The sequence below is a fragment of the Chaetodon trifascialis genome, chromosome 8 (genome assembly GCF_039877785.1).
Source record: "Chaetodon trifascialis isolate fChaTrf1 chromosome 8, fChaTrf1.hap1, whole genome shotgun sequence".
NCBI lineage: Eukaryota > Metazoa > Chordata > Actinopteri > Chaetodontiformes > Chaetodontidae > Chaetodon > Chaetodon trifascialis.
In genome coordinates this window covers 19,508,468-19,522,719 of record NC_092063.1, presented here as the reverse complement: position 1 = coordinate 19,522,719, position 14,252 = coordinate 19,508,468, and the positions used below count along the sequence as shown (strand labels likewise).

Here is a 14,252-nt window from a genome sequence, read left to right as displayed (position 1 = left end):
GGGCCTGAATATTCATGAAACTAACATGTAATTTGAAAGAAACATTTTTTGTTAAGTGCGTAGTTGGCACAAATTTGATAAACCCAGGTAAATTGACACTACAGACATTTTCCTGGTATTTACAGGTGCGATTTCCCGATATGACAAGAGTGAAACCTTTTTCTGACATACAGGATGTTTTACAGCATTATAGTATGAGACAAAATAATGAAGAAGGTCAGAGTACAAGAATATCCTACTTAAGTCCAAGCTGAGAAAAACTAGAAAAGAATTGATCTTTAAGATTACTCTATGGTCACAATGAAAAATACCAGTACAACACCATTAAAAAGACCACCAGTTCATTCACACTGTCAAAAGTGGTGACCAGTGTCGATTAACTGACATAAATTCAAGTGAAATATAATCCTGATTGGACCATAACAGCAGAACTGTTGCTTGCTTTTTTCTTTTTTCTTTCTTTTTTCTAATTAATAAAGTTCTACAATACTGGGTGAAAAAGTGGGGGCAGAAGTGGTCTTACTGATTATAGATTGTACTGTACTCAATTACATAGTAGTTCTGTCAACAAAAAATTGGAAATTTGTGACATGTTTCTGCCTTTATTTTATCTTAAATATTTTACATGACTCGCCCTCCAATTCTATGACTTTGTGTAGTTTCCGGAAGTGACCGCCAGGTGGAGCAGTGAGGACACACTTCTGCTTGGACAGTTCACTCCTGGCCCTCAGGCAGTCACAATGAAAGTTACAGCTTCGGTGCTAATAAAGATGTAATTGTCCATTAGCTCTGAGTAGGGGAATAATAAAGCTGACTCAAAGCTATCTATATCACAGCACCGTTTATTTTATACTGTACCAGTAGAGTTCAAATTAAATACCAGTCATTTTTTGTTTAGCTGGAAGCTCAGTACTTCAGACACGAGGTAATACTCAACAGTGACTCATTTTCGACTCAGTTAGTACTTTGAGAAACACCCGTTTCGATTACCTGTAATTATAAAGGCCGCATTGCAAGTCTTTCTCTTGGAGGATTGGAAATAGAATGATGTACCGTTAAATGTAACATACGTAAGGCCTCTGACAGTTATCAGCGTGTCAATTCTAAAAATAGACAGTTTTTATAACTCTATAACGATGCTCCATCGTTATAGATTTTTATACAGTTCGCTAGCCTGTAACTCCGAGAGTCCGTGCACCGCGTGCCCGCGCAGGTGTGGCTCTCAGGCTCGTGCCCGCCACCCCTCCCCCCAGCTACAAACTACAAACCCTGGCGGCGCGCTCCCGCGAAGTAATTCATTGTATCAGATTGAGACGGGAGGAAGCAGTAGGCGACTCGATTGGTCGGCAAAGCTACTCGGCGCCGGGAAACACTGAAAAATCCGACTGCTAGCCACAGAAACTGCAGGTAAACTACTTTCTGGAATATCTGACCATTATTGATGGCTACTAGTCTCGTGTTGTTGAGTTTAAAAGCGGCCGGGGCTATTTTAAAAGTTGTCCCGAGCTTTGAGAGGCCGTCGTATCAAAGCTAGCGAGGCTAGCTAACGGTACTTAGCTTTTCCGTTAACCGACCTCTATTTCAGCGGCGCTTCCGCCGCTGCTACACAGTTGTGCCGAGGAGAAAACTGAACTGTATTCTGGGTGTAGGAACTCTTGTGAGCTATAATATTGATCGGTCTCTATCCAGTCCTGTTGGTGAACTGCTAAAACTTAAATGATGCTCATAAACTGAATCGTTTAGACTGGCCTAGATTGACTATTCAGCCAAACAATGAGGCTTTTTTTTTTCATGACTTGCCGAGGCGGCTTCACAACGGCTCAGCTTCGCTTCTTGAAAGGCTGTTAGTGGTAAATGTCAGATGTTAATTTTTCGCTAACCTGTTAACACTGCAAGGATTAGAGAAACCATGGACGCACTTTATTCCGATAGCAAACCCGTATTTTCTCATGTGGGCTTGTTTTAAAACATGTCAACTTCACCCGGGCACACATTCCCTGCTTGTCGTTATGTGATTTAAGTTTCATCCTTTTCAAAAACGAGGTTTTAGTTGTGTACTGTGTAATCTTCACCTATGAGAAGTCAAATGTATGATGTGTGTGGGTCTCGCTTGGTGTTTAGTTTGGATTGGGGCCACCCACCCATTCTTCCACTGCGGACACACTAGCCATCTGTTGCCTCTGTGATGACGCCATCTTTCTGGTGACCCACCCTGTGGCTAGCTGCTTTAAAAACAATGTTTGACTAAACACTGAGAGCTTTCACAGGCAACACACAACTTTTTCTGTGTGCTGACGGTGGTGGCCAGTAGACCGCATAAAAGCATGAAAAAAAAAAAAACAAAAGCAAAAAAACTTGTAATGTCATTGTAAAATGTATGACCACCTAGGACTGGGTGATACTGTCAAAATGATGTATTATATTTTGATTAACCACGGCCGTTGATGGTGTGACAACAATCAACAACAATCTGCACAGGTGTACACCCTGAGAAATATTCAAAAAATGTTATCATTTAAATATAATGAAGGGTAACACATTTTTCAGGATATGCATGAGTAAAACACCGACCGTATCTAATTTGTAGCACAGTGTCATGATAGGACATCGAAATCTGGATCTTAGTTTTGCTCTTCTTGCCATTGTAGAAATACCTCTGTAATAGCATTTGATCCATTGTTGCTCCTTTTGCAGCACCTGCAACAGGCAGGTTTTACACACTGACACCCTGGAAGCTGTTTACTAAAACCATATCCTCTCCTCCACTGTAATGGAGGAAGATTACAGCGATTGACTGACAACCAATTCATTAGAGGACCAGCTGGTCAATTTGGCCAAAACAGGTCTACTAATTGTCACAAGCTTCTTCTCACTACATGTACTGTGTATGCTTGTCACTTCGATAACCAGGACAAGCTTAAGACTTTGTCTGACAGCTGGTGAATTACTCAGGTGGTTTGAATGAAAGGTCTGAAGGCTGCTTCAATTAGCAACATGATCAGTTTTTTAAATTGAAGTTTCTGTCATGTTATAGCTGCCATCTCTAGTGTGTAGGTTAGACAGATTGTTGCAATAAGCCAGAAGCCCTGAGTGCACCAACCAGTGTCCAAAAGGGAGATATTTTCCACTGTGGGTTTTTTTTTTGTTTTTTGTTTTTTTTTCCCATAATGCGTGTGCTGCACAAGATGGTAAAAAATAATTACTTTCTGTACCTTTCCCAGTGATTGATTAATTCACAATTTCATCGCCCACAGAAATGCATGTCAGGTGTCAGGAGAGAAACACCTGCCAAGTTCCTGTCAGAAACTGAAATATTCATCAGCCCGGCAGTCAAGTCAGCCGTCATTAAGCTGGGGCTAATTCTCCACGCTCAAGACTGCGTGGGGTATTTCCTTTTAGCTGCATCTGTCGCCTGTGTGGGGTTTTCTAAAGGACAGGCCGATGAATCATCGAACACGCAGTAACCATTTCAGTAACACATTTATGGCTGTGTCAAACAAGGAAACAATGCAGCACTAATGGTTTCACTTAACACATTACTGGTCAGCGGAGACCCCTCAGACTAGTTGTGTGGACACATAAGTGGGTTTGCCTGGCTGGGATGCAGAGTTTGACGAGATGACCATTTATAGGATACTACCAAAAGTGGAGAGTAGATCAAATATTGTCTTTGTTAAACTAAATGTGTAGCTCATTCATTTAAGTTGTAAATGAGAGTTGTAGGAGCTGTGTGTGTGTGTTTTTGTGGATAAAGTGTTGATAAATTTGACAAAAAGTCTTACCACTGCTGCCAGCTGTCATCCTATTTTTGTTGACAGTATTTATCACAGGGGTGTCCCCGGCTCTCTCTGCCTCTATCCTTTGTTAGTTTGACCCTGTTGGGGTTATCCCCGTCTCTCGCCTTAGGCGTTGTTTGTCTGGCTAATTTTGTCTCATGATTTCTTGGCTAAAATGCAGGTGGCTTACACAGTCAACCCTTTCTTTCATTGCTGTACACGAACATTTTAAACACATGCACCAAAAGGTGACAGTTTGAACATCAGCCATAATGTGCCTATGATTCAGCGGCAGTAGTTGATGGTAGATTATTTCCATCACTTCACACACACACACACACACACACACACACACACACACACACACACACACACACACACACACACCACTCAAAATGCTTGACTCTGTTAAATTTTTGTGCTGGCTGGTCTGGCAGATATGACTAGCAAATTAGCTACAGCCCAAGACGACGACGTGCGTGGTTTGTGGTAACATCACATTCTGTTTGTTAGTGCCATTTAGATAAAGCTCAAAATGTACCAGTTTCGGTGAGCTTTCATTGGAAAATATTGGGATTTTAGAAGAGGAGTAGTTTCAAACTGGTCACGGTCAGTCAGATCTCATATTCCCATGTGTCAAAAACCAGCTAAATACGTTTTCATCCATTTTTTTGCATTGTGTCCTATGCTGCCATTGTTTAAAAATGGCCGGCTCTCCCTGGCCTCTAACAAACCAGAAGCTCGCCAGTGTGCGCATCACTAAACCAGTAATTAGCATTTTCTGCTCATATTGGACAGGTAAAAAGAAAATCTATTTTTTCCCTGCCTGGGGACCATACACAATTTTATCAAGTTTCACCAGGACCTCTCTGAAAGCCCATTTAAAGCAGTAAGACAAAAGAAATGTTAAAGTTATGTGCAGCATTTGTGGCATGAAAGCAATAGTATGTGAATAATGCAAGGCTGTCATCATTATACACATTAAAAAATATATAGATTATGCCTGCTTATAGGTGCTTTGGTTTCCCTGATTTTCTAATCAAATCTGTTTTTTTAAAGAGTCATTAACATAGGCTCTAATACTGCTGATCATGTTGGAGAAGGTACCTTGGTTTTCACATTTTTTGGAACTGAATCAATGAATTTTCCTGCGTGTTACTACATATTTCCCTGGACACAATAGTTAAGTGGTTGTAGTCCGTTTGCTACTCAAACAATGAATCAGCCAGAGTTGATCCTTCCTCAGTTAGTTCACTCCAAAATTATGGACCTACTGCCTGCTGACCATTTCGCTGATCATTATTTTAGACCATAGCATTTTCATCGCAATATGTGTTGTGTTTCCGCTGTTGTACGTTACCCCGCTCCTTTGAAATATGTTCAGAGTTCAGACACAATAGACCAATGCTAATGGAGATTTTCCTGTTGTGTTCCCTCTTTTTTTCCAAATATTGTTTCCCTTGTGTGTTGTGTTTTGTCTTGATCGTCCCTGTTGTGTTTTCCTGTATCTCTTTTTTTGGAATCACTAAGGCTTACATGCTACCTTGGGAATTTATAGTTTGATACTGACATTGGTGACTAGATTTGTATTATTATCTGCCTCAAGACTCCTGTTGGCAGTTAAGCAGCTCTAAAGGAACAATTGGTGCCTTTAGTAACTTGCTTATAGGCAGCTAGGCATTATTGTTGAAAGTAGGGCACATTGTCATTTACCCATTTCAGCTGCTGGTCAACTGTTTCAAACATTGACCATACATCCACCTCTAGGCTACAGCTGCCCCCATTTTTGTCTTTTCCCTTTTCCTCAAATCATGGAGGGAATGGTCTAATCTTTTTTGACACAGCTGTCCTACTTAGAGTATCCATCTACCATTTATAGGATGCTTGCAGCACCTCACAGTGCTTTGGTGCATTTCAGGGTCAGAAAGTAATGAGACTTGGGGCAGAAAAAGGCTTTGAAACCGAAAGTCGATTTTATTAGGGAGCAATAAAAGAGAAGAACCGTACTTTTATCTGTATTTTAATCAACTCATCAAGTTGTCACACTTTGAATATGAATATAGATAGTGTGCCCAGTGGGTACCAGCAAGCAGACAAACAGCAAAAAACATAACAGGGTGTAAGATGGACTCTTATTTTATGCAAGTCCCATACAAGATTCCCCCCCCCAATCCAAAGGGGCAAAAGTGACTCCTGACACAGGGAATTGAACCTTTAACCGGGGCTGTGGTAGCACCATTACAGCCCCAGAAATAGTGAAATAGTGCAGATGAAAACTGCAGCTCAGCTGATGGATTCAGAAAGAACAGGTGAGGTGTCAGGGAGTTTGCTCTCCACCACACCTCCAGCTGACTCACTGTGATGGAGATAGCAGCGTAGAAAAATGTGATTGACACTGCACAGTGCCGTACCTTCTCGGATCAAGGAGGAAATAACCCGTCATGGCTATGATTTATGACTGCCTCTATGTGAGGGCCTGCTGTCCTTGTGCAGTTAGTAAGTATGCAGTACATGTATTGTGTTAGTGTGAAAGTTGTGTCTCTGCAGCCCTGCCACCATGACAAATGAGGTGCGTTTGATGTGTACTTGGTGAATAAAGTGATTGTGCCCCTGTCTCCACGCCCAGCAAGCGAAGCACAGTTCCTGTTCATGTATGAAGGGAAATTGCTGTTTTCCTGTTATATGTTTTGGTTACACTCTTGTTGTTGGTAAAATGTGACATAATTGTGCTTGTTTTCAATACTTTATACACTGGTGAGAATTCAGTAATTACAGCTCTTATGGGTTCAATTCAGTAGAAAATCCACAACATTTACACCGAGTTCCTGTGTTTGTTGCTTTTTGTAAAATGTCATTACCCAGTGTGGAGTGATCCAGGCTCCTCTCAGCCAGTGACACAAGACTACGTGACACTCATTTGCCCCAACTTCCCCTAACTCAGTTGGGCAAGCTTCTTCTTCCACAGTGACACTGACATGTCTGTTGGGCCCTTTACTGTCATGAATTACTGGAACCTTGACTAAATTTTACTTCCTGGTGTAGCTCACACCTCATTGCACTGTGCCATAACGACATCTTTATGTTGACAGCTGTATGTTGTGTAAGGGGCGGTATCTGCAGGAATCTGCAGTGTAGGGACATGCACAGAAATTTGTGGGCCACTGGTACAACCTTAAAAAAGAACCCTCTCTCCATAGTACTCTACTCATTTCTTATCCTGATGTTGACAAACTTAATCATCATAAATCAGAACCAGGCATTTGTTCATTTTTATAAAATGTTACACACTAGTTTTTGTGTTAGGTTTTGATGGATTTCACATACAGTCTGGTTTTGGAGGTGGTACCTTGTATCAAACTTGCTATATGTGTCACTCCCATCTGTCAGTCTTGAATTTAATATGCAGCTATCCTGCAGGATGTTAGTGTGATTTCAGGTTTCTATTCACACATATTGTCCTCAGCCTTTTTGGCTAATAAGCCCCCAAATAAGAAGTGATTCCTGCCCTTGTCAGGCCACTTGTGCAATTATTAAATAAGCCTCAAGGTTTGCGCTACTTCCTTATTTCAAGGCAAAGACATTAATCACAAATATGAAGACCAATACATGTCTGTCTCAGATTTTTTTTCATATTCCATTAATCACCTCACAGTCCCCTGAGAGACTCTGAACCTTTGGTTGAGAACTGCTTTTTTCCACCCATGTGGTTAAATGTGTCAAGTATAGTGTTGCATGGTGCACGTGCACTCTGCAGCATCGCTCAATACATACACTTTGCTTGCCAGAAATGTCACACATTATTTTCTTATTTCCTTTTGCCTTAATGCTTAAGGAGGACAGATAAATTTTATTTGTACACATAGTTTGTGTGTCTCCACTACCTATCACAAATATGGGTGGCTTTGCATAGTCAAATACTCTGCTGCATCGCCTGCACTTCTGATTTTCTCTGATCGTAAACTCTACCTCCTCCTCCACATTTTCCTGCAGGGATGGCAGCCATCCGTAAGAAGCTGGTGATAGTGGGGGATGGAGCTTGTGGGAAGACCTGCCTTCTGATTGTCTTCAGCAAGGACCAGTTCCCTGAGGTCTACGTCCCCACAGTGTTCGAGAACTACGTTGCTGACATCGAGGTGGATAGCAAACAGGTGAGACAGTTACAGTGATTCTGTGTCACTACTATCCATCTGTTCCAGTTAATGTCATATCAGAGCAGTGCCTCCAGGTAGATGGACTGATCCAAACCCGAGTCAACAAATGCCATTAAATTACTCTTTTAGATGAATAAACAAAAATCCACAGATTTTGCACCTTTTCCTGACACCCCTGACTCATGTTCTTGGGTTTCCTCCCTGTCACAGCATATCCGTGTCTCTTTTAGTCTCAGCAATGGTTCTTGTTCTGGTATCAGGGCTGATTTTGTTCCCTGGGAGCTTAATCATGCTCAGCACTAAAATTCTACCTTCGAGGCCAAGTGAGCAAGTGTTGATAAAATTGTCCTGTTCCATTTTCACGGCTTCCCTCGCATTGCAGCAGTCATCTGCTAAGTCTGATCTGTTTCTACAGATTTGTCTGAGCTTAGTCACAGCCTGGTTGGTTTCGATGTTTTCTTTTAGGTGTGAGCGAGTCTGTCTGGTTATCGGTTTGATTTTCTAACAATGCATACACATCCTGTATGAATACAGAAGGACGCTGATGCTTGTGTTTAATATCCACTGTAAATCAGACATCAGAAGGATATATTCTCTTCTGCAGTCCAACTCCTCATGACTTCCAGGTTCATGATGTACTGTATGTGTGCCCCTCTGGATAACTGCAGCACCCAGCCCAACTCATCAGTCATAAACCCTCACAACCTCATTCTGGGTTAATTGGATTCTGAGATGTTGAGTCTTTATTGGTTTGTTTGATTTCAAGCTCTCTGTGCTGTAGAGAAGGACTTGGGCTACTTCTTGTCAAGTGCCATGCTTTTCTAAATGTCTTGATCTGGTTTCCTTTCCCTATTTAGCTTTGGAGTCTGCTCAGAGAGGTTTTTTTTTTTTTTGCATCACTGGCACATTTTGCACAGGGCTTAAGTGCAGTGTGCTAGAGTATTTATTAGAGGTGAACATGTTGCTAATTTAACACTAGAAAGAAGGTCACACGTGTTTGTTTCACCAGCAGTCAAATATTGTCAGTAAAAGCATATTGACCATTTTTGAAGGTAATTTTCAGCAGGCAATATAATTGTTCACCTCTGCACTGATGGGCCTATTTATTTGATGAGTCTGTCTCATGATGACAGCTCTATGTATGAATGAAATAAACCTGTTGATTTCCCTGGTCAAAAGCTGCCAAGGTCAACACAAAACTGTCTTTAACTTTAACCATACCTTCATTCAAACTATATTTAAATGTGAAAAAGTAAAAGAAAATGATATATCTAAATTATGAAATAACTGCCTTTAAGGCTGCCAAAACCTTAAATGTTTTATCAGCATTGGAGATACTCCACCTAAAATGTCTTATGTTTAATTCTTCCCACCTTTTATACTCATTATTTTCCTATTATGATGCACTAATTTCTCTGAGGAGTTACAAAATAAATCTGTCCTTTTTATAGTTCTTGGTCAGGATGAGCTCTGCTGCTGTCCTTGTTTATTATCTCATTTATTTACGGGCTTCAACGTGAAAGTTGTGTTGATCAGAATTGACACAGTGTATTAACTTCTCTCCCCCTGCTTTCCCCTCTTCTCTTTCTCGTCTCCCCCACGTTCCTGTGTCCTTCTCCCTACCCACAATGCATCTGTGTGTCAGGTGGAGTTGGCTCTCTGGGATACTGCAGGTCAGGAGGACTATGACAGGCTCAGACCACTCTCCTACCCAGACACTGATGTCATCCTCATGTGCTTCTCCATAGATAGCCCTGACAGCTTGGGTGAGTACACACACACACACACACACACACACACACACACACACACACACACACACACACACACACACACGGACGCACAGAGAGAAACCTCGGCACATTCAGGCATGACATGAACCACATCTCTGCCGCACTCCCTCATCTTTCTGTTCTCATAAGAAGTTATTTCTGGGGTCTGTAGGTTGTGTGGTCGGCCTGTTGTTGCTCTTAATGCCACTTGCAGAGGAACCGCTGACATTTGCACGTTACGCACACCAAGACACACTGAGACAAATCATTTGTCATGCAATGGCATGCAGCCACGCTGTTAAACAACAAGCCATGCCTTTTCTGTCTGATTATTAACAGCACTTCCCTGATCATGTGGAAATGGCTTTGCATAAAATATGGTGATAAAAGCTGCAGGTAATTAAAGTGCCAAACATAAATTCAACAGGATTCAATGAGAGGTAGTCACAGGTGTAATAAATCAAAGCCTTATTGTACTAAAGCTTGTAAAAATTGTCTTACGTGAACATTCTTCAGACATTGCATTTCTGTTTTGCTGACCAAGTTTTTTTTGCACTTGATGCTCAGTTGAGATATGGAGGCTCGCCTCTGTGTTTTTCCTTGTCTTCAGAAGCAGATTTATCTTTGTAGTGACTCCTATTTTACATTCAATTACTTTTCAAATGTTAGTCTAATCAAAATGCTGGCATCCTCTGATTCACTCATTTAAAGATAAGGTTAATTGCTGTGCCATCACATAGCTTTTATGCAAAGGTTCCATTTTGAGTTTCTGTAGCAGGAAGGAAGAGCAGCAGCGTTTCCTCTCACTTGGGGGGATTAGCATTCCCCTTTTTTTCTCTTGAAGTGAGACATTGGCAGAAAGGCACAGAAAGATAAACCTTTCCACTATCACAAGGCAAGAATGAGCTCGGTGCAGTGCACATCGCCTTGGAAAATATGCAAATACTGTCACTTTTTCCTTCATTCAGCCGTGGTGGCCTTCCGTTGCTGCAAAAGTTTAAATATAGTAAAGGTTCACCACCTCTGTTATAATGAGCCCTGCACTTAGTTTTATTCTGACAAGCAAAATTACATGACATGTTACAGGCATGCACACAAAATAAAATGAAGATGTCTGGCCAGTCATTATTGATTGACTTTCCTTCTCTTGTTCTTTGTCCTTCACAGAAAACATTCCAGAGAAGTGGACCCCAGAGGTCAAACACTTCTGTCCCAACGTCCCCATCATCCTGGTGGGAAACAAGAAAGACCTGCGCAACGATGAGCACACACGCCGAGAGCTGGCCAAGATGAAACAGGTGCCTTCATTCTTCTGTTGTCTGCCTCAAACCGTTATTCAGACATTTCTTTTTTGATAGATATTTCTTACTATTTATTACTACTACTACATCTATTACTATGACAACATGCCAACCAACTACAATAAACAAGAATGTATGCGTGAGGTCTATTTTATTACAGAATTTATTTCCACAATTTCATCTATCAGATAGAATCTCCTGGACGTGTAAAGGGATCAGGTGAATGTGTTATATAACCAAATTGTTGGTTTTCTCCACCTAACAGGAGCCGGTGAAGTCGGAGGAGGGCCGGGAGATGGCTGGCCGGATTGCAGCTTTTGGTTACATGGAGTGCTCTGCTAAGACCAAGGACGGCGTGCGGGAGGTGTTCGAGATGGCCACCAGGGCGGCACTGCAGGCTCGCCGCGGCAAGAAGAGCAATAAATGTGTGCTGCTGTAAAAGGGCTGACATATTTGGACAGTTTTCACCCTGGGCCACCATACCCAGGGCTAGGGCTCGGGAGGGACGGAGGGGTTACTAGATGGGAGAGGGAGGGAGGGGAAGAAAAGAGTGCAGTACATGACTACCGCTGTAAAATGGCTGTTTGTTGGACTGAATTTACCCAGGGACTTGGATTTGGGAAGCTTTGATGGAGAGGAACAGGTGGGTGGGTGGGTGGATGGGTGGATGGGGGAGGAGGGAGCACAGAGAATGACTACCGCTGTAAACCATTGGGCTCTTCACCTATGGGTTTATCATCGAAGTGGGACATTTCCAGCAGCCATATTCAACAAGCCACTTACACTGATTAAGATCATTAGGAGATCCTGGTCTTTTCCAAAAATCGAGCTAACTGCTAAAAGTGATGCATTTGCTGGTGAAGTATGGGATGTTCCAGTGTTTTCATTGTGGATTACAAAAAATGTTCAGTTTCCTGCCTGGACGACTTGACAGATGGATTGAGACAGACAGACAGCACAGTAAATGAGTACCACGGTAAACAGCACCAGTGGACCATTTGTCCCCAGGTGTTCACACGTGCAATTAGGACCAGGGTGTGGAGTTGGACAGGTGATGGGATGGGAGAATGAAGCACAGTGCGTGGGTGTGACCATGATGAGACTGTGTACGCCAAACATGGGCAGAACGTGCAGTTTTCATAGTTTTGCACATTCAGCTTACTTGTAAAATGCTGTAATTACCTGTGCAGGTTATTTGAACAGCCCCAAAGGTAGACAGATCGCCAGTAAAGTGTGCATCAAGTGCTCCTCTAAACTGTGCTTTAAGCAGGGTTGAGGTTGATTAGCTTGTAGTTCAATTCAAGAATAAAAAAGATATTGTAAAAAGGCATTTGGAGAGGTTTGTCCTGAGGGAGTTGTTGCATTGACCGTGTCGAACAAGTGGTCACATGGCGTCGGGCGCTCAGGGCTATCAGAGAGCCGTGGTGCTGCGTGCTCACGTGTCCGGCTCAGTGCCATTGAGTCCCTCACTGTGGCTAATCCTGTGCTTACAGACTCGCAGTGACAGACAGACTGAGCCCTTCTCTTCTTGAGATGATCTGTTAGAGCCACCTAATTGTGAACGCTCTATTAATTGCAGATAAACTGCAGCTCGTGCACACTTTGAAAACTTGCCTCGGTGCTGGTTTTAAAGTCATTTGTGAACTGTGTTTCAGTGTGGCTCTCGTCACCACCAGTTGCTGCTTAAAGTATTTGGTATCTCACAGTAGCAGTGTTGTAGAGGGCAGTGTGAAGTTGACTGACTTCCAGTGGAGCAGCAGTGCGACGACTGACACACATGCTGCTGAACTGAGGACGGTTTCTCCTCTGAAGCAGGTGATATCAGCTGTCACCTGGAGATTCTGCTCTGAAAAACCTTTGGACTGAATCAGTGGCAGTGGCAGGTGAATTGTGGTCCCACTGGATGACACGTGAGCTTCCTGTCCTGCGTAGTACATCCTGAGCGAACTCTGCTGTGGCTCAGCTCCCATCCCTTCCTGTTCCACACAGCTGACTGCTGGTGCTCATCTTCCCCTGGATTTAGACCAGGACAAAGAACAAGGAGAGGAGAGTATTGTGTTTACGTGCACACCATTCATCTCCATGTATGGGTTGAATGACTTTTTTTTTTTTTTGTGCGCGTGTGTGTAGGCAAGTATAAAGGTCAAATGTACAATAACCAGAACTAGTTCATATTTGAGGAAAAAAAAAAAACAAATAGGTGCCTGGGATATAAATGTTATCCACCATACACTTAAAATGTCTGCCTTTATCTGTGAACTGTTGGTACCTTCCATCTGCTTTAACAGTTTCACTTCAAAAGACCAACATGACACACGCGACATGACCTTTTTATTCAGAGCTCTGTGCATGGAGATGCCAGAATTGTCAGGTTGGGCAGACGGGTGGGTTTGGGGGTAAAACATGCTGGTAATTTACATCACTAACCACATGCTCTTTGTTGGAAGTGTTTCATTTTTTTTAAGGCCTTTCTGAAAATGGGTTGCCAGTCATATTTGGGATTTCTCAGCCACCAGCCTTCCTGACTCTTCTGTGTGTTTCACTGCCAGATTCGGGCTCTCATGACAGTGTTGCACCCTCCTGTTCTTCTTCCTGGCCTATAGGGAAGAGCCTGTTCCAGAAACCTAGTCTTGTGTTGTTGTTTTTATACTTAATTTCCTGCTTAAAACAAAAAAAAAAAGTCAAATATGTTGTCTATCAGTATTTAAAATAGGAGGTGGAAGACTAGGGGACTGCTTGTGTCGTTGCTTTAGTTTATTCTTCTTAATGTGCTTTACCTGAATTTTTTCTGATGATTTACAATTGGTGGTAATGACCCGTCAATCATCCCTGCCAAATGCTGTTGTTAGGCAGTCAGGAGAAAGGCTGGCCTCTCGGCTGCCTGTCTAGAGCATCGCTAGGACCACATGTGCTGGCTCTGTTTGTTTGTTCTGAATACAAACTTGGCTGAAAAGACAAAAGGAAAAACAATTGTAAGTCTCCTTATTATGTACAAATCATTTTTATTTCTACTCTTTATTTTATTTTTTAAATCCTGATTTTTGGATGCTGTAACAGTGATGTAAACAAAGGAACAGGAAAACCAAGCTGTATGCAAAGTCTGTAAATATGAAATGTGGGTTTGTTCATACTAGACTATACACACGCACAGGACTGGAAACTGTATTTGTAAACTAGCTTTGGTTTGTGTAATAAATTACTTTCTATAACACCCAGCTCCTATTCATTGTGGTCTCAGGGGGGCAACGGGGA

General features: G+C 42.2%; 2 protein-coding genes across 2 annotated transcripts in view; both read left to right on the top strand.

Annotated features, from left to right (window-relative positions):
- Positions 1-14,252, top strand: part of tmem115 (transmembrane protein 115) — a 131,679-nt gene that overhangs the window by 9,675 nt on the left and 107,752 nt on the right. The gene's annotated exons all lie outside the window — the stretch shown is intronic.
- Positions 1,293-14,215, top strand: rhoab (ras homolog gene family, member Ab). The gene is made up of 5 exons (XM_070967753.1): positions 1,293-1,407; positions 7,767-7,924; positions 9,573-9,693; positions 10,867-10,997; positions 11,266-14,215. The coding sequence occupies exons 2-5, from the start codon at positions 7,769-7,771 to the stop codon at positions 11,437-11,439; spliced, it is 582 nt and encodes a 193-aa protein (XP_070823854.1). The 5' UTR covers positions 1,293-1,407; positions 7,767-7,768; the 3' UTR covers positions 11,440-14,215.

Coding starts and splice junctions, on each gene's coding strand:
- rhoab (XM_070967753.1), top strand. CDS start 7,769: ATGGCAGCCATCCGTAAGAAGCTGGTGATAGTGGGGGATGGAGCTTGT. Junction 9,694..10,866: donor AGATAGCCCTGACAGCTTGG/GTGAGTACACAC, acceptor TGTCCTTCACAG/AAAACATTCCAGAGAAGTGG. Junction 10,998..11,265: donor AGCTGGCCAAGATGAAACAG/GTGCCTTCATTC, acceptor TCCACCTAACAG/GAGCCGGTGAAGTCGGAGGA.